The sequence below is a fragment of the Castor canadensis genome, chromosome 2 (assembly GCF_047511655.1).
Source record: "Castor canadensis chromosome 2, mCasCan1.hap1v2, whole genome shotgun sequence".
NCBI classification, from domain to species: Eukaryota; Metazoa; Chordata; class Mammalia; order Rodentia; family Castoridae; genus Castor; species Castor canadensis.
The window spans coordinates 76,533,973-76,561,236 of record NC_133387.1 but is presented as its reverse complement, the minus strand read 5'-3'; the positions used below and the strand labels follow the sequence as shown (position 1 = coordinate 76,561,236).

General features: G+C 34.3%; 1 protein-coding gene across 6 annotated transcripts in view; it reads left to right on the top strand.

The window, feature by feature from the left end:
* Nucleotides 1-22,447, top strand: part of Crppa (CDP-L-ribitol pyrophosphorylase A) — a 294,009-nt gene extending 271,562 nt beyond the window's left edge. For 5 of the 6 annotated variants that reach the window (XM_074065075.1, XM_074065077.1, XM_074065073.1 and 2 more), the window contains one exon: nt 5,243-22,447. In XM_074065075.1, the coding sequence (XP_073921176.1) occupies nt 5,243-5,347 (105 nt within the window). In that variant the 3' untranslated portion in view covers nt 5,348-22,447. Of the gene's footprint in view, nt 1-4,347; nt 4,401-5,242 lie in introns of all 6 variants that reach the window. The other variant, XM_074065076.1, reaches the window with a different exon arrangement.
* The last annotated feature ends 4,817 nt before the right edge of the window (nt 22,448-27,264 follow it).

The following is a 27,264-nucleotide window of genomic DNA, read 5'->3' as shown; positions in this document are numbered from 1 at the left end:
GTGACATGAAAGCTTCTCCTTCTTTCCACAAAGCTTGCCAAAGGCTTAGAAGTTCCATGAGAATTTCTGCCTCAAGACTTTACTAGCTTACTGGAAATGACAGATATGATCATCGTAAGGAAACCAGTCTTTCAACAATGACAACAAAAAGACACAGATACACAAAGACTGAAACAGTGACTAGGATTCCAGTGACAAAAAGTAATTGCTATGGAGTAAACTTGGAATTACCTTTCTGTCAAAAAGTTAATGGTAATTAGAACATTTTGTGTGCACCTTTCATCTAACTATAATAATATTTCAACCTAATCTTGAAATTATAGGTGGTAGTGAAATAGCTATGTAAAAATTGCTAGGTAAAACTCATGGTGAATTCTAATGTTCAATAATTCATTTGGAGGTTGTAGAACATTAAAATAGACATTTTATAGTGGTTGTTTTATATTCTCATAAATATTCTTAAAATCCACTGTTAAGAAACTCTTTAAGATGTCAGTGAAAAATTGTTACATGCTGAATACTCTTAAGTACAAAGTTTTTGATACTTTTAGCTTAACTTCCATAATATGTTCCTTAACACCTAAATCCAGGGAAAGCTGAAATTTTGTGGAATGTTAATATGGTTTTTTGGGGGTCCTACTACTGAAATTAGAATTTTTTAAAAATGTTTTCTGTGTACAGATTTTGAAGATATTTATGGAGAGACATTTCCAAAGAAGGAAATTTGGACAATGTGCCATATCATTTATTTAATTCTCTAAATTTAAACAGCTTTGAAACTGAATTTAAAATAATTTGTTTTTCTTAGGCAAAACTTAAAATAAGTTCATTATGGAAATTTTGAAAATATGGAAAATCACAAAGAATAAATAAAATATGCCATAAATCCATCATACCAAAATAACTCTTGTTAACATTTGATATGCATTCCTCCAGTATTTTCAGAAAGCTGGCTACCATACAGTATACTCTTTCCCTTTTTAGCCAGTTTCTATTTTTGCTGTAATGTATTTGTAACTAAGAAAAACAGTGAATTGCTATATTTTTAACTACCAGTTAATTTTTTTATTGTTTTACAAGAAACTAGAGTTTAAAATTTTTTAATCATAAACTTCAGAGGTTGTTGCAAAGTGGACAGGATAATGATGGCCATGACAATAATTTATATTTGAGAAATATGCATACTTTTACACATCTCATAGCATCCTATAGTATTATATAGTTTCTGTGTTTCTTTATACTTGACACATATATCTTAAATTTTTATAGAAAGATAGGTAAACATTTGTGTGTACATTTACAGTTTATGCTCTTTATGGCTATTGAGTTGAAATACAGGTAAAACCTAAACCCTGGAAATTAATGTTGCTAAGGTTTAAGAGAATCAACTGCTGATAAATTTAATTTGGGTTGTGTTTCTTTGCTTTTTAATGTGGGAATTTGTGTGCCCACTTTTCTTGCAAAGCTTTTTTTGTGGCCTAGCTTATGCAGAGTTTCATTCTGGATTCTGCAGTTTTGCCCCTTCTCTCTCAACTTTGGTTTCACCTTGCTCAGGAATCATTCCATCATTATGTGTTCTCACCATGCTCTAAATTCCTTCTTCAGTCTATGCCCAGTGATAGCAATTTTATATATATATATATATATATATATATAATTCTTTGACAATGTAGCATTGTCTAAGAATGGCGTTGACTTCTTAATTTTGTTTGTTTCATGAAGTAAATATGATTTGAAGTAAATAATCCAGATGACTTGGTTGCTGGATGAACCTAAATGTGGTTTTTTACATGTTTCATACAGGCTTCTTAGTAATGAGGAAGGAACTAATAGATAAGGGAAAGGAAAATGGAATGATAATGTGATCATAAAGTATTAAAATGATTATAAAACAATTTCCCTTTTTTTCTCTCTGTACTTCAATTCATATATTAGTTTTACCTGTCTTCAGGATCACTAAAACTTTTTTACATTCTGCAAATGACAGGATTTCATTATTTTTATAGCTGAATAGTATTCCATCGTGTATATATACCACATTTTCTCTCCTATTCATTTATTGATGGACTCATTCATTGATTCCATACTGTGATTATTATGTGAATAATGCTGCAGTGAACACGGTAGAAGAGATATCTGTTCAAGATAGACATTTTATTTTCTTGTTATATATTAACTAGTATTGGGATTGCTGGATCATAGGGCAATTCTATTTTTTATGTTTTGAGGAACCCCATACTGTTTTCCATAATGGCTATACTAATTTACATTACCATCAACAGTGTACAGAGCTCCCTTTTCTCTATGTTCTCACCCACCTTTGTTTATTTTTGTTGTTTCGATAGTAACCATTCTAACTGGAGTGATGTGATATCTCAATGTGGTTTGGGTTTTATATTTATAGGTGTATGAAAAATACTTAACCTAAGTAATCATCAAAGAAGTGCTTTTCAAGATAAATATTTTAGTTTGCATTTTTCTGTGTTATAAATACTGTTATAGAGATGAGTTTTGAGGTGAGTTCTAAATTTATAAATTGTGTATCTGATTTTTATACATAATAATTTTCTAAGTGTGTATGTGTCTTGCAATCTTTTTTATTTTTTATTAATTGATTAATTAATTAATTATAGATAGCATTTCACTATGTAGCCTAGGCTAGCCTTGAACTGGCAATCCTCCTGCCTCTACCTCCTGAGTGCTGGGAATTCAGGCCTGTGCTACTACACCTGACTTTAATCAGTTTTTATATTCCCAAATTTTTTCAGGGACAAAATGATTATATGAGTTCAAACAGAACAAGAAAACAATAAATAGAATGAATTCTTTTTCTCACCAAATTCTTTCAAAATGAAGCCTATAAAAATTGCAGAAGTAATCTTTAAGAGAATATCTTAAATTCCTTATTAACTAATAATAGGCAAGTTACATCACTATCTAAATGAGCATAGAAGATTTATTCTAAGATACTGAAATGTGATTTTTCTAACACTAGAATCTTTCACACTTTTTCCTTAATTTCATTTGTTACTGTGCCACTATTATTTTGACAAGTAGAAACTGGCTTCAAAAGGACTTTGGAGATAAACTTTTCTGATTAATTTTAAGAGGAGTCTGAATTATCTTCATCTCTATTATGTCTAAATTTAGTGAGACTAGAAAATGAATGCATATTATATACCCTCAAGCTTAAAATTAATCACTAAGTGTAAAAAATACATACTAGTAGATCAGTTTGAATTTTGTTCAATTTTAGAATAATTATTTCTGTATTTGTGGATGATACCTATTTTACAAAAGTATATCATATTTTAAGACCAAACCTACTTGACCTTAGAATGGTTTGTTTGTATGTAATATAGGCCTTGTGATAGTCTAAAAACCAGAAAAACATTTGAAAGCCAACACTGAAATGTCATATGAAATAAAAAAAAAAATCCACCATTCAGCCCTTGTGGGTCCTCCCTAGATTCATCCCTTAGAACACAATGAGGGAAATTGATGGAGAAGAGTGACTTGGGCGATTGAGTCTTGACTATCAACCTTACAGACAAAGGACCCAGGGCTAGCTAGGCTGGTGGAGGCAGACTGGTGGTGGTGAGGCTTCAATAATATTTTTCTTCGTACTATTGTCAGCCTTCAGGCTAAATATGCAAATATTTATTGACCCAAAGCAATCAATGTCAACAGCTGAGTTAATGGTGATGATATCTCAGTCATAGTCAGATCCTCCTTATTTGAATCCCTTATGATTTATGGAGTGCTACATGTGGTTGATATTGAGCTAAGTGTTCCATATTCAGAGATAAACTGAAAAATTCTTTACATTGCAAAATCATCATTTGGTGGAATAGATGACCCACTAAAAAGTGTATTAAAGTGCAGTGTGCTGGAGGAATTCACAGCTGTGGAAACATAGTCACCTCACCCAAACTGGGCTGGAAGCTAGGAGTCAGGGTAGATTTGAGGAGTCATGGACACCTGGGTTGAACCACTAAGAGTAATTAGGGTCAGTCAAGCCAAGAAGGGTGTGAGAAAGCATTCTGTCAAAGGAATCGGCTAGTGCAGAGGAATGCAAGTACAGAAAGAAAGAGAGCTTGTGTGTGCAATCTTAAATAGTTATAAGTGGCTTGCAGAAAGGAGTGATTTTAAGGAAATATCAAGAAACTGAAAGGATAAAAGAGATTTTATTACCAAGTTAAGATTGAGATTTTGTCCTGAGGTTTAAAGGTAGCCTTCAAAAGAGTTTAGGTAGGATAATGACAGGATCAGATCTACATTTTTATTTTTTTTTCTTTTATTATTCATATGTGCATACAAGGCTTGGTTCATTTCTCCCCCCTGCAGATCTACATTTTTAAATGAATATTTGAAGTGCATTGTAAGAAGTGAAAAAGAGGGTAAGTGTTAGAGTGACTGTGTATGACAGCGTTTCTGAGAACAGAAGTGTTATGCTGCCAGAAGCAGTTTGAGTGGCATCATTGTTAATGTCTGGTCCTAATGTATGAGGATGCAGTAAGCAATACGGAAGCAGATACAATAGGTTCTAGAGATGTATTGGATGTTGGGATAAGGCAATGAGGATGAGGCTGAAGTTTAGATGGGTTGCCATATCCCTCTTTTTAAATCTAGCATAGTTCATGTCAGAGAGACCTTAGCTTTGTTTCCACTTTCCTTCCCTTTTACACTATTATCTCTCCATACCTTTGAGAAGCCTAAAAAAGACAACATAGGTTTTCATAGGCAATAAGGTTTCAAAGGCAAACCCACATTTGAGCAACTTATAAGATAACTCATTTCATGTATTTTCCTGATCCTTCACAAAAAAGCACAGGTTTTCCTTTGCACCAGTACTCACAAACAGTTCATAAAAGTTGGAGGACACTCAGAAACAAGAGAAGAAAATCATAGTAGATAGAGTATTCACATTTCCGGGAAGAGCCAAAAATTGGTTAGAGATCAGACTAAGGGAAAATAATATCTTATTTCCTTCTGTTAGCATTTGAAATTGTGTCGAGTGTTTTTAGTTATGTTTTTATAAGATTTTCTTTTTGGTCTATAATGAAAAGTGTTTGCAAAGTCACTCTCTTTTCTTTAGAGAATGGAGTTCATGCCAGTGACTAAGATCTGACATAAAAATGCTAAGTCCAGAGAATAGCAGGTCTGGCAAAGTGTCTTCTTACCAAATTTAATGTGTGACATGTTTTTTCTAAAATAATTATTTCTTTACTCTTTTTTTCAGGATGAGCAGAAGCTACAGGAGACTTTAACACAAGGTGCCATCATTATTGCTGCCTTAATTAGAGAAAGAAGTTTGGGATTTGTTGGTCAGCTACTAGTAGCATGAAGAACACAGACAGAAAATCATCTATTAGGCTTCTAAAAACATTTACCTAAATATCTGTATTGTATTTTATTCTCAACTTCCACTCTCCCTTGTTATATGTGGTAGAATGTTTTTTTACTCTATATCATATTTGTAGAATATAATGGTTGGTTAAAAAAGTGGATCAGTGTTTGAATCTGTAAAATTGTGTATGCGTATACAAATAGAACATAACTGCCTTCACATAAATAATGTTCTCACAAAGACTAAAAATCAAAATGAAATAATAACAGGTGAGCTACTCATTCAAGGAATGAGAATTTAGAAATTTAACTATTTTAATCACTACAACAATTAATTTTGAAATTGTCCTCTTATCATGTGACATTTTGTCTTTTTGTCTTATATTAGAGTTTTCACACTTTAAAAAAGAGGGGTAATAGGACATGGAACTGTTTCAAATATCTTTACCATTTACCTTCTATTATTCTAGATCCCTAAAGAGGATACAATCTCTTTCTGCTATTCTATTATTTTTCAGTTACGTTTTTTTTTTTTTTTTTTTTTGGCTTGTGAAGTGTTATTCTGACTTGCAGCATTTTAAAGTCTCTACTTTTAAAGAAGTCTGGAGAGCTTCATAAAAGTTTACTTAGTCTGGTCAATTTTCGTAGTCTTCTGTAAATCAGGAAGCTCATTACATCTCATAGAATTTTGTTTCTTTTTTTGATTTTTTTCTATGCTTCCCTGGCTTGCCTCAAACTTATCCCCCTGCCTCAGCCTCCCTAGTTTTGGAATTACAGGTTTGTGCCACCTCACCCAACTTTAAATTAGTTATTCCTTTGATGCAAGCTGCCTTGGTAAATTTTCTTATTCTTTCCAATTTCTATTGACCTTTATGTGTCAAATGTTAATGTTTGCTTTTACATTTCATTTAACAATTATGTGCATTCAGTCATTAGAGATACCTTTCATTCTACATATACATTTACTTTATAACAATAGATTAGGTCAGATCATTCCAGTGCTTTGGCTGCATGTAAAAATTATAAAAGTCACATGAAATGTTTTCAGCTAAAGATAGATGATAAATATCTATCTTGTTGAATTTCTTCTTTGACATGTTAGATGATTTCCCCAATATGTCTCAAGTGTCAATATAGTAACAGAATTTATATTTTATGTTTAAGTAATATGATTAGAATATAATGGGTATGGAATAATTATTGCAATTTATTCTCTAAATGAAATGAGTTGTTTGAATGTAGACTTGGATTTTAGTTAGAAAATTTGTTTTCCTGTTGAGGGGGTGAGCTTTGGGGTGACAAACATGGCAGTAAAGTCCACATTTTGCCCTGTGGACATTTTCAGGTGACAATGTTTTAAGACTTTGAAACTGCTCATACAGGCAGAAGGGAAATGTTACCAAGGTTTTAAAGAGACTGGCTTTAAGAAGGCAGGCCTGCAACTCCACATATCTATGGCACGATAAAATCACTTTACTCTGAAGAGTGCTGGGTCAGTCAGCACAGATTTCAATTTAATGAAGGAATATTATAGTGAACAAGAATTTATCCTGGAGCTATGAGTATTTCATTTACAGCATTGACAGTTAAGAAGAACACCCTGTCATCCACACACACAGTCTGCTCTGTTTAAATGAGGAAATTGGGATTCAGAGATCTTAATTACCTTGCCCAAGGTGATAGGGCTACTCTGGAACAAGAGGCAGGGCTTAACCTCAGGAAGAGTTTAAACTGATAATCAGTTTTAAACTTATATCCCTCTATACTGTAAGCGATTCCTGGAAACCATATCCAGAAGAGGGGCTGTGCTGGAGAAGCCGGAAACTCTGAGTGAGGAATGACACAGGCAGAGACAAATCTGTCCAAAGACCAGAGGAATATCCCAGAGTGTCTGGCTTTCCATCCCCCTTTCCAACATACAGAACCATTGGCAGGGGTTAAGGGGATGGAGAGACTTACTAGTCAATAGGTAAAAATAAATCTTTTTATTGTTTAAGAGACCCAGAAGTAACTTTATAGTTAAGGTTTTTTTAATTTCTGCTTTGTAAATTTAATTATTTTAGTAAAAACTGTCTGTTTTCACTTTATTTTCCAAAATCCCTTCAAAAAGAATAGTAATTACACTTCAGGGTTGCTGAAATTGCTTCTTCTACTTGTGGAAAATTTTGGAAAGACTTTTATTTATAAATTTACACTACTTAGCTAAATGCAATTAAGGTTACTCATCTTAGGAATTCGACAGTGAGCAATGTGATCAATGACTTATATTGGAAAGAGGCAGAAGTTTCTTCAATTAAAGTTCTCAGATTAGGAGGCAACTTGAAGTATACTTATGGACAGGTAAGAGTCAGATCCCTGGTTGTTGTCGTTTTAGACATTTACATTAGTTTAACAGGGAAGTTCTCATTCTATGTTAATTTTTTATAACTATCAAATTTTACTTCACATATAGAAGTATTACACTCACTTTATGAAGATCAAATCACAAAACATTTTCTTTAAATTAAAATATCTAAATTTTATATTGTTTTAATGTTGAAACAGTGGATTCATTGGAGCATAAGTCATAACATTGTGATTAAAACATTATGAAAATGATTTGGAAGAAAAAAGAAATTATTTTAAAGGTAATATTTGAAAATAAACAGAATAAATGAAAAATTTAGGTTACTGAGAGTTTTTTGCATAACTTAAAGTCAGTAGACTAAAAATGGCTATGTAGGTGGTGTTTGGCATTGTACCATTGGTATGTGTTCCTATACATGTGTATTTTTAAAATGAAAGCAAACTACTGTTAAAGATTCTTCATAAAACAACATATACATAATTAATAAGTAAAAAATTGACCTTTTAAAATCTAATGGCACTTTCATTTATGTTTAGTGTACACATATTTTGCACATTCAGTTACAATTGAAGCAATGTGCTGTTCTCAAAATACAACCACGTAATAACTTTTATTTTAGAAAGACAGAATTTGAATTCCAGGTCAATTATTCTGTTTAAAATATTTTAAAATTGCAAAACTATCAGTGTCAATTAGATCTTCTCTTTTTTCTCATTTTTTAGATGGATTCATTGAGGGGTTATAGTGGCTGCTAAGGATATTAAAAGTATAGTTGAGCAGAGTAGAAAAAGAGTCTTGTGATCATTTAATGATGTCTGTGGTGAATTGTACTATTGTTCAGAAATATTTTTTTCCTCACTTTTCTTTCCACTGGGGGAATGTGTGCTCACCTCTTCACTCTGAGGTTCATCATGTGATCTGCTTTGAACAATAAAGTCGGCAGTGATACTGTGCCACTGAGCTAGGGGATTAAGATACCATGTGCTTCTGCTTGCTCTCCTTCACTTCTGCCACCTTCAACAGAAGAATATACCCAGCCAGGCCTGCTGCCTAAGGAAGATAATGACCTGGATCATCTGACTTCCATCTAACCCAGGAATATGAAAAGCCCCGCTGAGGTCAGTGGAGACATGTAGCTCAGTTTGCTTGAGCTCTAGCAGATGTGTGAGCTAAAGGAATATTCATCGTTTTTTAGTACTGAGTTTTGAGTCTTTTTATTGCACACAAGTTAGTAAGCAAAGAAAGAAAATCAGTGGCGTCGTGCAGTATATTGACACTCCCAAGTCTACAAAGTTTTAGAAGATACTCATTTTGTTAAGCAGAATGCTTATAGGAGAATTGTTGATCAGACCAACGACCCCAGCATACTAGAAGATTCTGAGGAAAATTCACTCCATATTTAGTGAATATTTAGAAGTTTTCAAAAGAGATGACACTTTCTTAGATATGAAGTGATATTGAGTGAAATTATGGGCATTGAAAACAAATAGCAAATAGCAAAATAGCTAATACTTACTGAATGATTACCTACTATGTTCCAAAAACTGGTCTCCATGCTTTTCATGTTTATAATAATACATGTTATTGTTCTTAATAACTTTATATGCCACATGTATACCTGTCACCATTTAAAGATGGGGAAACCAAGGTACCTATGTTTTCAGCAACTTATACTGAGTCAACCAAGCAGTGTGTAGGAGAAATCAGAATGAAATTTAGTTATCTAGCCTTAGATACTGTATTATTAAGCACTGTGCTATATAATATTACAAAACATCTTATTTTAAAATCCCTTAAAGAAAGACTGTCAATGATAGGACTTTTGACTTTTTTAATTTAATAATAAGAGAAACAAAATGAGCAAAGCCTATTACTTTTCAGTGTTCCTGTATTCTTCCTTTCTTTTTCCTATTGCTACTTCAACACACATATTTTGAAACATTCTTAGGTCTGTATATGAACTCATAAGAACACATAAGATTGCCAGTATCATCTCTGTGAAGTCTGAGGTTGTTGGCACTTTCTCAGGCAACAAATGGTCATATGCATTTTGATAACAAAAGTGAAACATGAAAAATAGAAGTAAGTACTGTCTTGATGAACAAGAGTTGCATATAGGCATTTGTGTCTCACCAATACAGTAAGACATGAAAAAAGAAGCTGAAATCCATTTACCATGTTTACAAAAGAAAGGAAGATCTCTAAACCCAAGGTTCTCTCAGTAATGAGATTCTCTTAATCATATATATTCCTCAATGTTTGCTCCCATTGGAAAATTTTGGTGTGGATGGTGGTCAGTATGATGACCAAGGCTGGAGTAAAGTCAGATTGTTTTCCCCTTCCTATGTGAAATATTGGATTCTTTGTCTTTTAGTCTTCACAGTAGAAACTTATTATGCAAATTAATTCTCTACTTAATGAGGATGTTTCCAAACAATCCGCACAGTTGTTAAAATATTTGAGTCTATTTAGAAGATTAGATGAAGTTTGGCTTGTCTAGTGCATGTTTTCTTCTAACTTAATCTTAATGATCCTCACAGGGTTTCTACAAAGTAGTTCTGTATCAACCTAGCAATATGACAGTTTCAAAAAGGCAGAAACAAAGATGAGCTCATGATCTATCAGTATTCTGGAAGCCAGACTGGTCACTATTTTGAACAGTTTTTAGGAAATTAGATCATAAATAGAAAGGGCTACTCTTTACTTGTGGCTAAAAAAATCTGATTTAAGCCTACAGAACTTTACCTAGATGTATTCCCTCATTTTCCAGTTTGTAAAATTGCAGTTGAATCCAGAGGTAAAAGCTTCAAAAAGGTAATCCTAGTGATCATTTTGACCTGAGTGGAGACATGATTGGAGATTCCACATGGGAGCCAATTTTGTAAGAATTTCCATTAGTCTGTAGACTGTCATAATCGGGTTATTTGGATAAGGTTTGGCAAAACATCTAGTAGAATGACTGACTGAGGTTTCTGGAACTTTGCCATTTTTTGAGCTATCCATTATTCTCTTTGTTCTATCTCATTATAAAATGGACTATTGAAATATGTTGGTTATTGGTATGTCAGGTTTTTATTTGTGTTATTTTCCTTTTCTTTCTTTACATCTAAGCCCTTAATTTGGTTGAAAGCAAACTCTTCACTCTAAGTGGATAACAAAACCCTCTGAGGAGTAGGAAATAGATGATAAAAATCTCTGTGTTACCAATTTTCTTCAATAGTTTGGAGGAAATTTTTTCCCATCCTGTGTGTGTTTTTAAGACCCTGTTAAGTCCATAGTTCCTTTTTCTTTCTTGTTTGAATAGAAACTCATTCTCTTTAATCCCACCTGAGTTTTAAAAATGTATTCTTGAACTGCCTACTTCAGGAATTTATGCCTATTTTACTGAATGGAGGTATGTATGACCTGATGCTAAAAGAATGCTATTCAAAGACATTTCCGCCTATTTATTTCTTGGATCAGTTACTATTCACATAAATCTGGAAAGAAGCCAAAATATGTAAACAAATTAAGAGTTTTGAGGATCCCAGAGGGAATATCCATAAATTCTGCCATAAACCAGGAATTTAAGATAAAAGGGATGTGATATAATAGAACAGAGAAGCAAAAATAGACCAAATATTCTTGGCCCTTGTTTGAGAACCTTAATGAATATTAAAAGATTTTGGTTAATTATGAAGTTATGTAGAACATTACTTCCCAAACTTATGTATATTGTGTAAATATAATTTCACTTATAGTTATTACTCAATATCAAACCATTCAATTTTGAAGCTCTGTTTTATATTCTTAGTCTACTAAAATTTATAATATGCAACTGTTTCATCATTAATAAATAATTAATGATTCTTTTGTACAACTTTATGAATCTCTGACTATGGTAAGGCACAATTTGAAAGATTGGAGATTTTCCCTCTGGAACTTTTTGATACACATGTTTCTTGCTGTCATTCTCAGCATGTGAACTGAAAACCTTGTTGGAAGAGATAAGAAATAATAATGGCATTCTCAAGTCTTTACCTATAAACCAGTGTGAAAACCTAAACCTAAAACTCTCTCTTAAGAAAGACAATCCAAAGTTAAAGCATATGTGTATATACATTATGTATACACATTAGTGAGAAATTCTGTGTGTGTGTAGAGAACAAGTATACAGAAACAGAAAAGTACACATTTTTTCATGTGGGCATTTTCTTCAAGGAGTTATTCTAAAACGATTGCCATTTGAGTTTATGCTTTATACACATATGCAAAAAGCAACGTCTAGAGACTAGGTGTCTTATTTTACAAAGTGGGAAACAAGATATCTAGTTTAAGCATGTTCATAGCTAATGACTACATGTACATAATAAAAGTACTCATTGGCAATGTAGATGAAACACTTTTTAAAAGTGATTATACATTTCTTTTATATTGGCAGCCTCACTAGACTATGACATAAAAATGAGATTATACTTTCATTTGTTTCATCTTCAAACACCATTTATTATAATATGAGCCCATATGGTTCCTGCGGAAACTAACCTGACTCATAATATCCTGCCCAGTAACTGCATGCTGTAAAGTCCCTCAGTTTCTTATACTCTTCTTTTTTCATGTCATTATACTCTTGCCACTGTTTCTGAGGATGCTCATGAGAAAGTCCCTGTACTGGGGACTACCACCCCCAGTCTTAATTGTCTTATCAGAGGAACTGTCTGTGCATTCAGAGAATCAGTGTTGGATGCTCTTGAAGCTCACTTGGGACAGCTTGACCTTAGGTATATGCAGTTAACAGAGGTAGAGAGTAGACTGTCCCCACCATAATACTCATTCTGTTGTAACAGAGATATGTACCAACCAAAGGTAGATTTGTCACTTATACTAGTCTTGTCTCTGCTTGGCTTACTAACTGAAACACTTAAGATCCCTGATGTTTGGACCCAAGTACTCCTGAACTAGAAAACAGGCAATGCCTATCCTCAACTACACCCACATTCAAAGGTCTTGCCTCATTTATTGTTTGAGGATTATGTACGCCACAAAAGGTGAGAAACCACTATCATCTATTCCCAAGAAAATGCTCATAGGTCCATCAAATGAAACACAAAATAGTTTGATTACTGATACATTTTCTATAGGCTAGCTTTTTTAGTTTACTAGAAACACTCTAAATTTTTTTTTTTTAATTTAAAAATATATCTAGCAGGGGAAAATTTTTCATGAGAATTGAATAAATTTAAGAATGAGTTTTACCCAGAAATACATTATGGGAAAAATATATAAAAGACTTTTCCCCTCTAATAATCTCAGTCATCTTTATAATGACAAGAGTATCATAAAGAAAAATTATTTAATAATAATTACCACTAAGCTGTGCTTTACTGTTCACCAAACAATTTTCACTTATTATTTGATGAAACTTTGAGAATTTGGTGATCTATACATTAAAAAAGAGCTTGAGGTTTGTGGAGGCAGTGAGGATCCTATGCTCACACAGCAGGTGGATGGCATGGCTGGTACCCAAAGCCTGCATTTTTTGTGTCCCCCATACTGCTTTTTGTCAATTAGGATCCACAAATGGTTCTCAATAATAATTAGAAAATAATAAATATGGATGGTGTTAAAGAAATATTTAGAGTCTACTTATTCCATTTTATTCCAGCTTTTTATTTTTGATTTTCATTCTCTTCTATATGAATTTCTGGTCAAATGGCAGAGTTAGTTGTTAACAATGGATGTGTGTCTTCTGGTCATTGATATGCAAACTGTGTAGCAGACCAAGTCTTGCTCTTATCGAGCAACAATTATAATCAAGAACTCTAGGTCCTATAGCAAATGTGTACAAAAGAAGACAGTATTCTTTTTTATTGACACATTTTCTGGGAATGAAAGAGAAACAAAATGAAATTATAGAAGTGGAAAGTGGTATGTGGTAAAAGCAAAGTGATAATTATTAGTGATAGTTCAGAAGAGAGACACTACCAACATGTGAAGTGCAGAGAATAATCTTGCTATGGCCTTAGTACCTCAAGATCTGGCTTAGGCCAGTTAAACCCCTTCCCTAAGTTTGCTCTGAGGCAATACATGCCTCTTTTTCTTTTTTAACCTAGTCCATAATCCTGGGAGCTTCAGTGTCCTCACAGACAAAGCTGAAATGTCACTATTCCTGGTCCTTGTGAGGACAAAAAAGACCAGATATGTGAAAGTACCCACCAAATACTAGGCCCGGTGGAAACTCTCCATTAGTGTCCACGTCACAATGTGGCTACTTCCTCTCATCTCATCATGCATCCGGTTGCTCTCCTGACAGGCCTCATCTTTTTTATCAACTGAGGCAGGATCTGAGCATTAAGTGACGATGTTCTCATCTAGTTTCCAGGTAAGGTTCTCATCTACCACTCTGAAAGAGGAAGAAGAAATTATGGTTCACATCCTGCCACTGAGGAGGGTTGCTTTCATCCAGGTCTCCTAAGGCAAGTATGAAACGTGCCCTTGAGAACCTCCTTTCCGTAAGCAATGATAAGCTGCAAGGTGAACTCATAAGAAAGGAATAGGAGGAGAGCAACAAAAATGCAGATACGGCCTTCTGATGCTACTTCTGATTTCCTAACTCCTCAGATTAAACCAACTCAGCTGGATTTAGGACATATAGGTGGCACAGCAAGGACCGAGAATAATCCTTCCCACTACATTTGCCTGTCTTCAATCCAGAACCTGAACCCGACTACATTCCTGCAACACCCAGGCCTTCAGGCCTGACTGACTCTACCTTTTTTTTCTAATTTATTTTTATTGTTGTTGCAGTGGGGGTACATCGTGACATTTACAAAACTTCTTAGAATGTATCATTCTTTATCATTCCTCCCCCATTCCTGGAACAGTTTTGTGTAGGAGGATGAATATGATGGGAATATTATGGACACATGTATGCAAATGGAAAAATGAGACCTGTTGGGACTCTTTGAGACACATGCCTGTCGAGCATTCACATAGCACAAGTGCATGCTCCACTTAACTGATCACATACAACAGCATCAAAATAGTCTCCTCATATGTCTTTATTTGCTTTTAAAATGCCTTCATGGGGCTCAACATTAAGTTTTAGCTACCTGATTAAGTGTAAGTTTAGCTAAAAGTAACTTTGACATGCTAAATTACCATAAGAGTAAAAATTTCATTCTAGTAGTAGTATCAGCAAGCCTAAATTTAAGCCTTTATCTGTCGAGATATAAACATATACTTATATGCACTAGAACAAAGAAACCTCTTGCAATTGCTTTAAGTGGAGTGGGGAGGGGATTAAAGGGGAGAAAGGATGGAGGTGATCTAACCAATGTATAATGTAAGCCTATTTGGAAATGCCACAATGAATCCCCCCATACAACAAATATATCCTAATTAAAAAAACACTTGAAAAATTTATAGTCTTGTTTGGCAAGGAAGACCCAACTATAAAATCATGTGATGTTTAAGAATGCATTCAAGCATATGTAACATGATAGAATTTCATTTCACAAATACATGCATCCAAAATTATATTTAAAAAAAAATCAACTTATCCATGATTTCAAGATCCCATCCTGCGTTATTAGAAGAAAAGTCCTCAGACATTCTTCAGGCTCCTCTTGCATGAAGAATGTATTAAAACCATGGATCTTAAGAAGCATCAAAGCATCAGAACTCTCTGGCTCTCAGCCTCCACTGTTGACCATCAAGGATTCCTCTGTTCCTGCTGGTCCAGCCATCAGAGGAAGCAATTCAGCCCTGGTCCCTCTGTGTTCTGTTCTCCTCCTTTTGTTATCCAACTGGTTTTTGTTTGTTTGTTTTAACTCTTTCTCCTCTTGCCTCTTTTCTCTTACTTGGGTCATTGTACAATCTAATCGATTTTGCTTTTACATAGGAACCAGCAGCAACTCTAACTATTTCCTCCTTTCCAAATCTGAATCAAGGGACAAGAAAGCTAGGCTGCAAGCTTTAAATATAAAGGAGAAGAAAAAAAAGAACACGGAGCATAAAACCTCAAGCAACACTAACACTGCCTTCTGCATGTTAAATACTAAGTGAGGGATACTGATAATGGTTGCTGCTCTTTTCAGCACAGCTCTCTCCCAAGAGTATCTCCCCCTTCTAAATTAATATCACATGGACTTCAATCTTATACCTTCAATTGTGTACTGAATATCATGTTTGTACTTGTTTTTGCTTGGGTATCTGACTTTTTAGTTTGACTTCATTGAGAACTGAGCCTATGTTTGTTCCTGCCCTTCAAATTTACTCCCCAAATGCATGCTGTTGATCTCATTGGTAAATGTTGCTCTCCCTCCATAGGGGTTTTCTGGCATGATCACAAGGGTCCTAAACCTGAAAAGGGCTCAGGATAGGAATGAACAGACAAGACACATATCGAGAGGGCCAGAAGGCTGATGACCAAACTGGCAAATTTTTAATTTTTCTCAGCAAGCTTTATACAAAAGAGGAAGAGACTTAAACATCAAAAACACTCTGACCTAGTTACAACCTTTCTGTGTTTTCCACCCTGCATTTTTACTGCCAGTGTCCTTGACTAAGTATAAACTTCTTTTCAGTCAAGGGAAACCATTTAGTGTTCCTTCCCACTGTGACAGAGACATGGTGCACCTGCAGATTCCAGCCTTGTCGGAATGCTGCTAAGTCACAGTGACTTTGTCAGACTGTGGCTTTTGGTTCCCAACAGTTTTGGAACCTTTTCTTTTTCTTTTTTCCCTATGCAACTTATGCTTCTCTGACCTAGCCACTAAATCTAGGCTTACTTTTTTCTCTTGTCCTTGTCTTGTTTCGCTTATTCCAAGCCACCCATGGCCTATATGGCACTCTCTCCTGTAAACAGCTTACCATCTGCTGATCCTCACTGCTTCCTCTTGTCTTGTGATTTTGAGCATGTTGTTCCTTCCTGTTGTACCCTGCTAGTATATCTCTTTACACTCATTTCATTTGTCACTGTGTTTATTCTTATGTAGTACTTTATTTTGGAACTTGCAGTGTTTTACCACCAAACGATTTAAGAGTTGAGGGCATGTTTGGTAAATCTTTATTTTCTTATAATCTAGAATAATAAATGTTGGTGACAGGTATAAAATAAATTAGTCTAGAGAAAGGCAAGCTCAATGCTTAAAGGAACTCTCAAATTTCTTCTCCCTTTATAAAGTCTATAAATAATGCTGCCCTTATTCTATATTCCTGACCCTGTATCTTCAATAATTCTATTTACATCTCTAGCTAGTAAATCCACCATTTGCCTTTTGCTGTATCTGCTATTCTCTTAGTCCATCACATTATTTTCTGTGCTGCACTTCGTTTCACCTTGTGGAGAATACATATTCTGGTGTGTAACATAAAGTTCCATCTTTACTTCACATGAGATGTTTCTTTTGATAATTTTATTTATGTTCTGTTATAGTGTTGATATGTTTAAAGACAACTAGTTAACTGTATAGGAATTTAACATTTTCATGCAAAGAAAGGGAAAAGAATAGCAAGGAAGTCAGTTTTCCAGCCATTTATGTGTGACCTGGTCAACTGAGTTCTCTTCTGAAGATTAATTAAAGTCTCATAGAAACCAGCATTTGTAAAAATATTTTAAAACATCCAGTCTCCTTTGATGGTTTACCCTTTTCTTCAGTCTTTTCCTGAGGTACACAAAGAATTCAAACAATTGAAATCCTTTATTTGTATCTGCTGCTTTAATGGAAGTTAAGCTCCATCTGGTGGCAGAATTTGCTGTTTTGTTTGAACTTAAGCATATGCATTAAGATCAATTCAATAACATGGAGAAACTGTGCATACATTTATAAATATGCATACATATATATACATAGCACACAGGTGTGCGTATTTCACATTTTCCTGTCACAAAATTACAAAAATATCCATATGCTTTATTTTTTTGACACTTAAAGCATGACATTCATGTTTCATGATGCTCAGTGATGACAGAATGTTCATATTGTGAGACTCACAAATCAATTCTTTCCTGTAAGAGGAAAGGATTTTACTTATTCTATGATAATAAAAGTTATTTAGAGGTCTCTGTGGTTAATACAAAATCATAAAGAAAATGGGGTAATTTGAAAATACTACTAAAGTCATAATGTTGGGTAGTCCAACCCTTTACTCAGTATATGAGTGTGTCCTTTCTCATTATCATTTTAGTGTTATTATACATACTGCTTATGGTGACTGACATAATTTTATAGTTTCTAGATTTATATGGTTTAGAAAAATAGCCATGGTTTACACACTGGAAACACTCCAGTTGGATTTAATCTTCAGATGTGTTTTGCGTCTGTATTAAAAATATGAAATACTTGCCTACATTTGAAAATTGGGAAATTTCATTTAAGAAATGTAGCCACAGGAATGAAGGGCCATTTATTGAATGAAGGACTATTTATTTATTTATTTAGACAATGCAATTGATCTCATCCGGGGAAGTAGCTACCCATTTTTAGAAATCATGCACACTAATTTTCCAAAGGCCCACTAATCCTTAATGTTTCACATTCCACCTTCTTACTGTTTATCGCCTGGTTTCCATTACCCTTTGCATTTATTTATAATGTTCGTCTGAAAACTCCACAGTTTAACAGAAGGAGAAAATTAAGGGGCAGTCAATAATTATCAACAACCTGAAGGAAACACCCCAAACACAAGGTATAAAATTGCCTTCTCTATAATTTTGCACAATGCCCCAGTGCTGGAATAGGTGTACCTCAAATGTTACGATAGTCAAGAGAAAGGAAGATCTTTTCTAGCTACTGGCTGAAACACATTTTAAAGGCTTGGTTCCCTTTAAAATATTAACCTCATGGGAAGCATGTGAAGTTATTTACTTTCACTTTGAAATCTTTTTAGTTGTTTCAGGTATCACCAGGTTCAACTACTTACTTCCCAGAAATGCTGGACTGTAGAGAGAGTGATTTTATTAAGGGTATACAAACTCCTTAGCTGAAAAGTTAAAGCTAAATCCTGAAAGCCATTTATTTTCCCAAGTAGCAGGGAGAGGAATCACGAGTAAAGATCTTTACACTTGGTCTGAGACTACAGCTCTCCGGTAGAGCATTTGCCAAGCATGTGTAAAGCCTTGGGTTGAATTCCCAGCACCACCACAACAAACCAAGCGAGTAAAGCCATACACCTACCGTGCAGCAGGTACGTAAGAGCGGGTTGAGACAGAAGGGTAGTTGCTCTGTTATGGGGGGTTAAGAGTTCAGTGGGACACCTTAGGCTTTCAAATATTGACAAGTTATAAATAGAAATGGATTTAAATATATATCGAGTATTTTTATGTAAATACATTCCAGAATGTTCTGCCTAACATGGAATTGATATTTTAGCAAAGAGGAAATCTGAATTATTCTCTTCTAGGTTTACTATTTACAATAAGCATAAATTTGTGAGCCCTTCTTGCCCCTGCAGATGACCTTCAGAATGGAAAGTGTATTTATTTATGGTCACTGTGTCCACACTGTTGCTGTTTCTTTTCTTACTGTTGTTTGTTAGATCTTTTTTCTGATGTTTTTGAACAACACATCTGCTGAACTACTTTCCACCTGCTAAGAGAATGATACCTTTAAGATACTTCTGTAAGATCATGCACTGTGGGATCTTCTTGCATTCTATATGGCATCATAGATGAGTACACTGAATGCCAGGTATGTGTGAATAGCTGACACTGTTACACATATCCAAGGGATACAGTCAATCACCCAGACCCAGATATTCTTGCAAGAGGACCTCCCAGTAGATTAATCCACAGAATATGCCAGATTTTTAAGGAGCGAGCTGGACATACCACTATAATTACACATAATAACACGAACTATAAGGGCAATAAACTGTGACACTGTACAATGAATATTTAATAGATTATTCTCTTACAAAAATATAGTGTTTACTTTCCTTCTGCTATCAACTAGTGAACAATTATTTCTGTAGCTCCCCCTAGTTGTCCTTATGATTTTCTTTTTCTTAACAAGATGACTTAATATCTTTTAAAATATAACTGTGATAATACATTTGAGAAGTTTCTCATGTTTTAATTTTTCGTAATGTTGTTTCCTGGAAGCACAATAAACTATTGTCCCACTGTCCATCCTGATTTCCACATCATTAAGTGTAATGCCTTATATCTAGTAGTTACCCAATGTATGAATGAATGAGCTAATGAAGGAATAAGCTATCTTTTCAGCTTATTGGCTCTTGTGGCTTTAACAGAACAAGGCTCAGTTCTACAACTGCTGCCTGCAACTGTGATCTGTTTAACCTGAGCTTCTCAGACTAATCACAAGCTCAAAGAGGTTCTAAAATTTAAAGGTAAATATTTTTCATTATGTCCTCTAAAAGTTAGCCAACTATGTAATCTAGGACTCACTCAAAGAAATCTGAATTCTTTTCCCGTGTACAAGGGAAATATAATTGAGATATAGTATGTTGGTCTTCAAATGTCAGTTTCTCAGGGATTTGTACAGGGTAGGCATGATTTCCTCCCATGGTGGTTTGATATTTTAGAGACTACCTCTCCACAACCCTGCCTCTTCCACTGTTATGGAAGATGTTTTTAGATTCCCTACTGTTGTGATCGATTTTTATACTTCAGTGCCTGTGCAGAAAGTCACCTGGGGATTTTGTTGAATGTGCTGCTTATCAGGCAACACTGCTAGACATTTAGAATTGAGTAGTCCTTGGGTTACAGGTTTGTAAGATAGCAAACAAGCCGTTTATGTTCAAGGCTCTATTTTGATGAAATCATGCAGTATTTGTCTGTTTTATTTCAATTAGCACAATGTCCTCCAGGTTTTTCCATATTGTTGCAAATGGCAGAACTTCCTACTTTTTAAAACCTGAGTAATATTTCTGTTTGTGCATTCGCTTACATCATATTTTCATATTTTCTTTGTTGATCCATCTACAGACACTTAAGTTGTTTCCAAATCTCCAGAGTGCATATGTCTTTTTGAGATAGAGATTTTATTTCATTTGGATACAAACCCACATATAGCATTTCTGGATCATATGGTAGTTCTGCTTTTAATTTTTTGAGGAAGCTCTAGTGTCTTAGTGCATTTCGTATTTCTATAGCCCAGACTGGGTAACTTATTTAAAAAGCAGAATAAATTTTTTTTCATCATCCTGCAGCCTGGGAAATAAAGAATGCAGGGGCCAGCATCTGTAAAGGAATTTCTTGCTGCATCATTCTAGGGGGAAGACAAAGAAAGGGCAGGGAGTAAATTCCCAATCCAAATCCCTTTTATAATTGACATGAGCCCATCCTTAAAGGTGAAGCCCTTATGATCTAAGCATCTCCTATTAGGCTCCATTCCCCAAATTTATATTATATTTTCAACATATGCTTTTTGGAGGACATGATTTAAACTATAGAATGTAATTATGTGCCTTTTTAAATTGGAAAGATGAGTTTTAGTGTCTATCAGTTCCGACTTTAACTAAATCCTGTAACTTTGTACACATTTTTCTTTCAAACTTTTGTAAATATTTTGTAAATTCTTTGAGGTCATTTATGCTCCACACACAGGGCTCCTCTGCCACTGTGGGCTAGCAAAAATAATAAGTTGCACAATCTCCCATGCAGTGGAAATTATGCAGTTTCATAGGAAGAGAAATATTTTTAAATCCAAATGAACAAATATTTGAGCATATTTATTTGCATAAAAAATTTGCTATTGGGTATAATATTCAGTTTTGGGAACTGTCATTATTATATAATGAAAAGAAATTAACCAATTATGTTTGTAATATCATAGAATATTAATAATACATTCATATTTTGTTATCCCTGCCTGAAACAATGTATTTTTAAATAGCTTCTTATTTCTATTATTATTCTTTATAGCTACTCTTATGCTGAAATCTCTTCTAAATTCACTGTAAGGATAGTCACAGTGGGAAAGAGTAAACTTTTCCCAGTTTCTTTAAGCGTGCATGTTGCAGAGTGGAATTAGGCTTAGGTCTAAACATAACTTCCTAACAATTCTTCTCCCTAGAAAGAAACTATAGCTTTCTTGAGGTGGTGGAACTTAGGTCAAACATGAACTGATTGACCAATGATTCATAGGAATCATTGACTAGGCCACCAACAAAGACCTTTTTCCATACAAAATACAGAGGTTACTGAAGTTTAAAATGCTCAGGAGTGTGTGGGGAGGTTGCTGAACATGCCATTAAAACATTGAGCACTAGAGGGAGTAGAGCATCATAAATATGTCCTTGTATTGCTTTGCTTCTGATAAACTACTCAGGAAAGCAAGATTCAAATGCCAGTATCTAGACCTTATTTCATACTTTGTCTAATGCTTTTCGCATTCAAATTTTGTTGAATATTCTGATAGGAAATTGTGCTAAAAATTTAATGGGTTAGTATTTTATACATGAAATGTTCACAATTTAAAGTCATTATGTAGAAATGGAATCCAGACCAAATTTTTGGACCTCACAATCTAAAACATCCTGGGATGTAAATATGTTCTGCCACATTTTGTGGGGCCTTTTGTTGTTTTCTTTGTCATGGATAAAATGAAGATACTTACTTCTTAGTCAGTTACAGCTTTCTCAGACATTTAAGGTAAACTATTTCACTGGGCAACAAACCGTTTTTGGTTATATTGAAATAAAGTCAAATGTTTAATTCTCAAGATTAAAAAAAAAAAACCCTGCTACCTAGCTTAGAAAAATAAAAAATGTATTTGCCAATGGTAAAAGCAATATTCCTCAGATGGCTGGCCTAAATTCTAATTCTTTTTTTTTCCTGGTTTCTATAAATAATTTAAAATGTGATCAAATTCTGTAATAAATTTCCAAGTTTTGTTTTGGATTGAATTATTTCTGCTTGAACATTTGCAGAAAAGCTAAAAATAATTTATATAATCTATTTTTGAAACATTAAACAATAAAACAGCATTTAAGATTATAAGAGAAAATATGAAAATCAAGATATTAGCTCTTTATAGGTAAAATACATTTAAATTTGAATGTACATAATTTCATCAAGGAAAAAGGACATGCTTGGTTATTTCAGTTTATTCCTAGTGAGGAAAGCTTAATTTCTTAGCACTTTAACTATTTGAAATCCATTTTTAATTAATTTTCTGTTTTAGATTCCTACTGTTAGCATCAAGAGCTTTAAACAAATAGTTTTCCCTGACTCCTCCAAGTTCATGGAAAATTGTTTCTTTTATTTAAATGGAAATATTTTCTTTCTCTTTTCCATTGCAATAAACACACAAAAACACACACCCCTCTGCAAGGGATGTGTCAACATGGAGACAGCCAAGGTTCCTTGATTTTACATTGCCGTTTAATAAGTGATTTGGAATAGGACTTATTCTTTGATTGGACTTCCTTTCCCTGAATGACACTATGACTATGTTGCCTTCTCTTTGGGCAGGTAAAAGCCAGGTTGATCGGTTGGTATTTTTATTTTGTTTATATTTAGAAAAGTTCAGTGTGAAGTTAATAAATACTGCTTGTAAACAACGAAAAAAATGCATGAATGCTACTGAAGGATAAAAATTAAAAGATAAATATTTTTCTCCTTCCCTTAGACTGTGTTAATCCTTCTTTGCATTTTAAATCTTTCTAGATATATTTTAGCATGTACAATCCTATATATATATCACATTATTATATGTATATATGTGTATCTTTATTTATTTTATGAAAGTGGAGTCATATGAAAAATGTTCTTAGGTGACCTGGCAATGTATTTTTAAGTTGTTTCTATGTCAGTACCTACAGAACTTTTTTATAGTGGCATAAAATCCATATTTTACTTAGACCCCAGTCTTCTGTTGCTAGACATTTAAATTGTTTCCATTATTCATTATATCAAACAATGTGGCAATACAGAAACTTGAGTAAATGCCTCTGGAATCCCGTGCATTTCCTACATTTATAAATAAAATCCTACAGATAGTGAAAACACGGCTGACTTGTTATTATTTACTTTTCATTTGAGACTGGCCTATTTCCACAAAAATTTTTAAGTGTCTGTGTTTTATGTTGTTCAGTATCTTTGAAAGATATTTATTTTGTCAAAAAAAATGTTGCTTGCCAACAACCATATTTCAAAACAGAAAGTGCTATTTGTCTGAATGCATCTTTACTAGAAAGTGAAAGAGTGAATCATTTTAATTCAGGTGGAAAACTTCTAAAGATTGGAGGAATGAAAGTTCCTTCAGTGGACTGCCAGAAGCACTGTCACTGTGGATCAGGTTGATCAAATATGAGATTACCTATGGGGTGTTAATATTTTGCATGTTAATTAAATGGGAACCTTTGACTGGTTAAGTTAAAAATGTAATGGGCACACATTTTAGAATATTCTATAATAATTAAAAGCACCAAGCTAGATGTAGATAAAATGATATGAATATGAAAATACTTTGCTGAATGATTAAAAGAAACTGAATGAATCAGAATCATTACAAATCAACCTTTGCTGATTACTGACTTACAAACCAATGTACTTCTTTTAGAATGCACATAGAACACTAATAATATTCAAGCATTCATAGAAATTCCATTGTACCAAATATATTAGCATGGTTCTAGAGGAAAAAGTGAATGGATTTGAGAAATAGATATAAAAGACAATTAGCAAAAAATATTTTTAAAAAACTAGACTAACACATGTAATTGATGTTTTCATATTTTTGCAATAATAAAATGTCAGAGGAAATGTGTGGGTCATTTCCTATGAACACTCTCTAAGTTGTCTCACTGGTAGAATATTTTAGGGTTATATTCACTAGAATAGGCAAAAAGCTCAAAACTCATATTCCTCAGGTGCATTGATTGAAATTAGATTAGTATCCAGCTACCCGCATGTGGCAGTGAAGGATGATATCTTTTGGAGACAACTATTGTTGAGAATTACTTGTATTCTGGATTCATTGGCACTTTATTCAAAGTGGTTAAATTTCTGGAAAGATGAGAAGTACATGGTGGTATTAAGGCTTATAACATGGCCTAAAAGTACTGACCTAAGAACAGCCCAGGCAGCTGGTTGTTTGAAGCTTCCTTCTAGGCTATTTGAAGTATCCCAGTTTCAAGAGCTGAGCCTGAAAAGTGGGTAGGCATACCCACCAGGCCAGGCCCAGAGCCAAGGGGAACAAAAAACTTCCTCATGTCTGAATGGGAAAAACTATATAGAGCTTATCATGTGCCAGGCATATCTCTGACCTCTTTTCACATGATAATCATTCAATCTTCAAAATGAAGCTTTGAGGTTATATATGAGGAAAATGAGCCACAGGGAATCTAAGTAACTTGCTGAAGATCATCTTATTAATACCTGTTGGAACTGACATTGAAATCTAGCAAGACTGCTGAAGAGTCTGTGTTCTCCACCAATATAGCCTCTTTGAAGAGGATGGGCGTTGGTAATGAAGTAAAGAATCTGAGTCGTTTAATGTGTTGAGTTCCAATATGCTTGCAGAAACATTTTGGGATTGAATCCAATGATCTGAAGTGAAGACAAGGCAGGATGTAGAGGCATAAGGTCAGGAAGGAGTTGGGAGAAACCTGGGAAGTGACATTCTGTGGGTTTGGAGGGCTGAGAGTCCTTCAGTCCATTTATATAATACCAAGATTTCAATCTACTTCATTGTAGTCATAGAGCGGATTTCAAAATAATCAGGTTGGCAGTGTAGAGGGAAGATTCTTGAAACGTGATACTCTTTGTTTTGGTGAAATTGGCAGCCCCTTCTGAGTCTCCTTTCTGGATGAATAAATAAAACCCCCAAAATCATGAGCCGGATATTTGAGTGTTTTTAAACCTTGTAATTTTGTAAATTATCTGTTCCTGGCCTCTTCACCACACTCCCACCCGGGCTGAATGTCCTGATGTTCTTCATCTCTGTTGACTTTTGGTGAAGAAAATGTAATTTGAGTTTGCTTTCTCAGCAAGGTGATGGCAAAAGAATATTTATGGTATTGAAGAATTTCAGTTTTCTCTCCAACATGTAGAACATGTAGTGTATTTAAAATCCTACTCTCCAGGATATCTCCTTTCTGTGGAGATAATAAAATTGATCAGATGTTTTGAGGTTAAATAAACTGTTGTAACAATCTGGCGGCTGCCTGCTGGTTGTGGTTTTCAAAAGCAATTACTCACTCTGGAGTCAACTTTGAACTCTACCTTTTAATTGAATAGCTAATTGTAGGCTATTGCTCCTTATTTAGCTTTTGATTTAGCAGATTAGGAAGTAAAAGGACTTGGGTAAGGGAGGGGAGAGGAAGAGAAAGTATGCAGAAGTGTTGCTGAGCTCAAATTCCTGTTTATCTGTGAGTGTTTTCACACAGGGTACATTGTATGCTCACTGGAGAAAATACACTTGTGTGCTCCAATCAACAAGTCTCCAAGGCATTCGTCCGACGCTGACCAGCAAAATTCTTAGTTTGGGCTTATTTGCTCTCCTTCCACCCCGTGTGTGTGTGTGTGTGTGTGTGTGTGTGTGTGTGTGTGTTTGTGGAGAGAGAGAAAGAGAGAATAAATGGTAGTTTTCAAATTTTAATAAAATGTGAAATATCAGGTAAGAATTTTGAAGAATATTATCAGACTGTGGTATGATTCTGATCAGGAGCTTATTTATTAAACATCTTGGAGAAGCTAATGATACTTTCATGTCTAATGATTTTCTAAAATTCAGCAAGACATGGCTATTGTGCATAGGGCTGCCCATAAGAGCAAATCAAGTCTCTATTGTGAACATCGAAATTCTTAATGATGTAAAAGAAGACCGCTACACCAGTTTCCCATCCAGGATAATTAGCAGCATCCCTACATGGCCAGAACATAGCTGTTGGGATCTATCTGAGAATTGGGAGAAGGAATTTCACATTTAAAAGTAAACGTGGTGTTTTCAGATTGATTTAGCACAGGCAATACTGTGCATTTTGGAGATACACGTTCCCTAACTTTAAAATATAAATATGTGTAGGGAGAACTGAGATGGTAAAAGAGGGTGAATATGGTCAATGTACTTGTATACTCGCATGGAAATAGAACAATGAAACTCACCGAAGAGGGAGAAGGTAGATGAGGGAGAATGATGGAGGGGTGAATCTGAGAAAGGTATGTTGTTAGCATGCATAGAAATGTCACAGTGAAACAATGAACACTCCCCCATACAACTAATATACGCTAATAAAAAATGTTAAAAACCCAAATATGTGTATATATGTGACTTTTGGGGGACTTTTTGCTCTTAGAGCAACTAGCAACCTGTACTGGGAATTTTCTGTGAATCAGACAATAGGTTAGTAGCTTAATTACAGCTAAAATGAAAAGCATGAATATATGAATGCATTAATTTTACAAGATGTTTTCAAATACTATTACATATCATTTGGAAGTTTATTTTTAGACATTTCATGGAATGCAGATTTGGCTCATCTTAGTCTGTGAATGTTTTCATTGACCTTGTAAATATAATCTCTCTACATCAGCTTTCTGATCTGTGAAAATAAGATAAATACTCTTCCCACACACTTTGTGCTCAGAGCTCCTCTGTTGAAACAATAAGTACGGT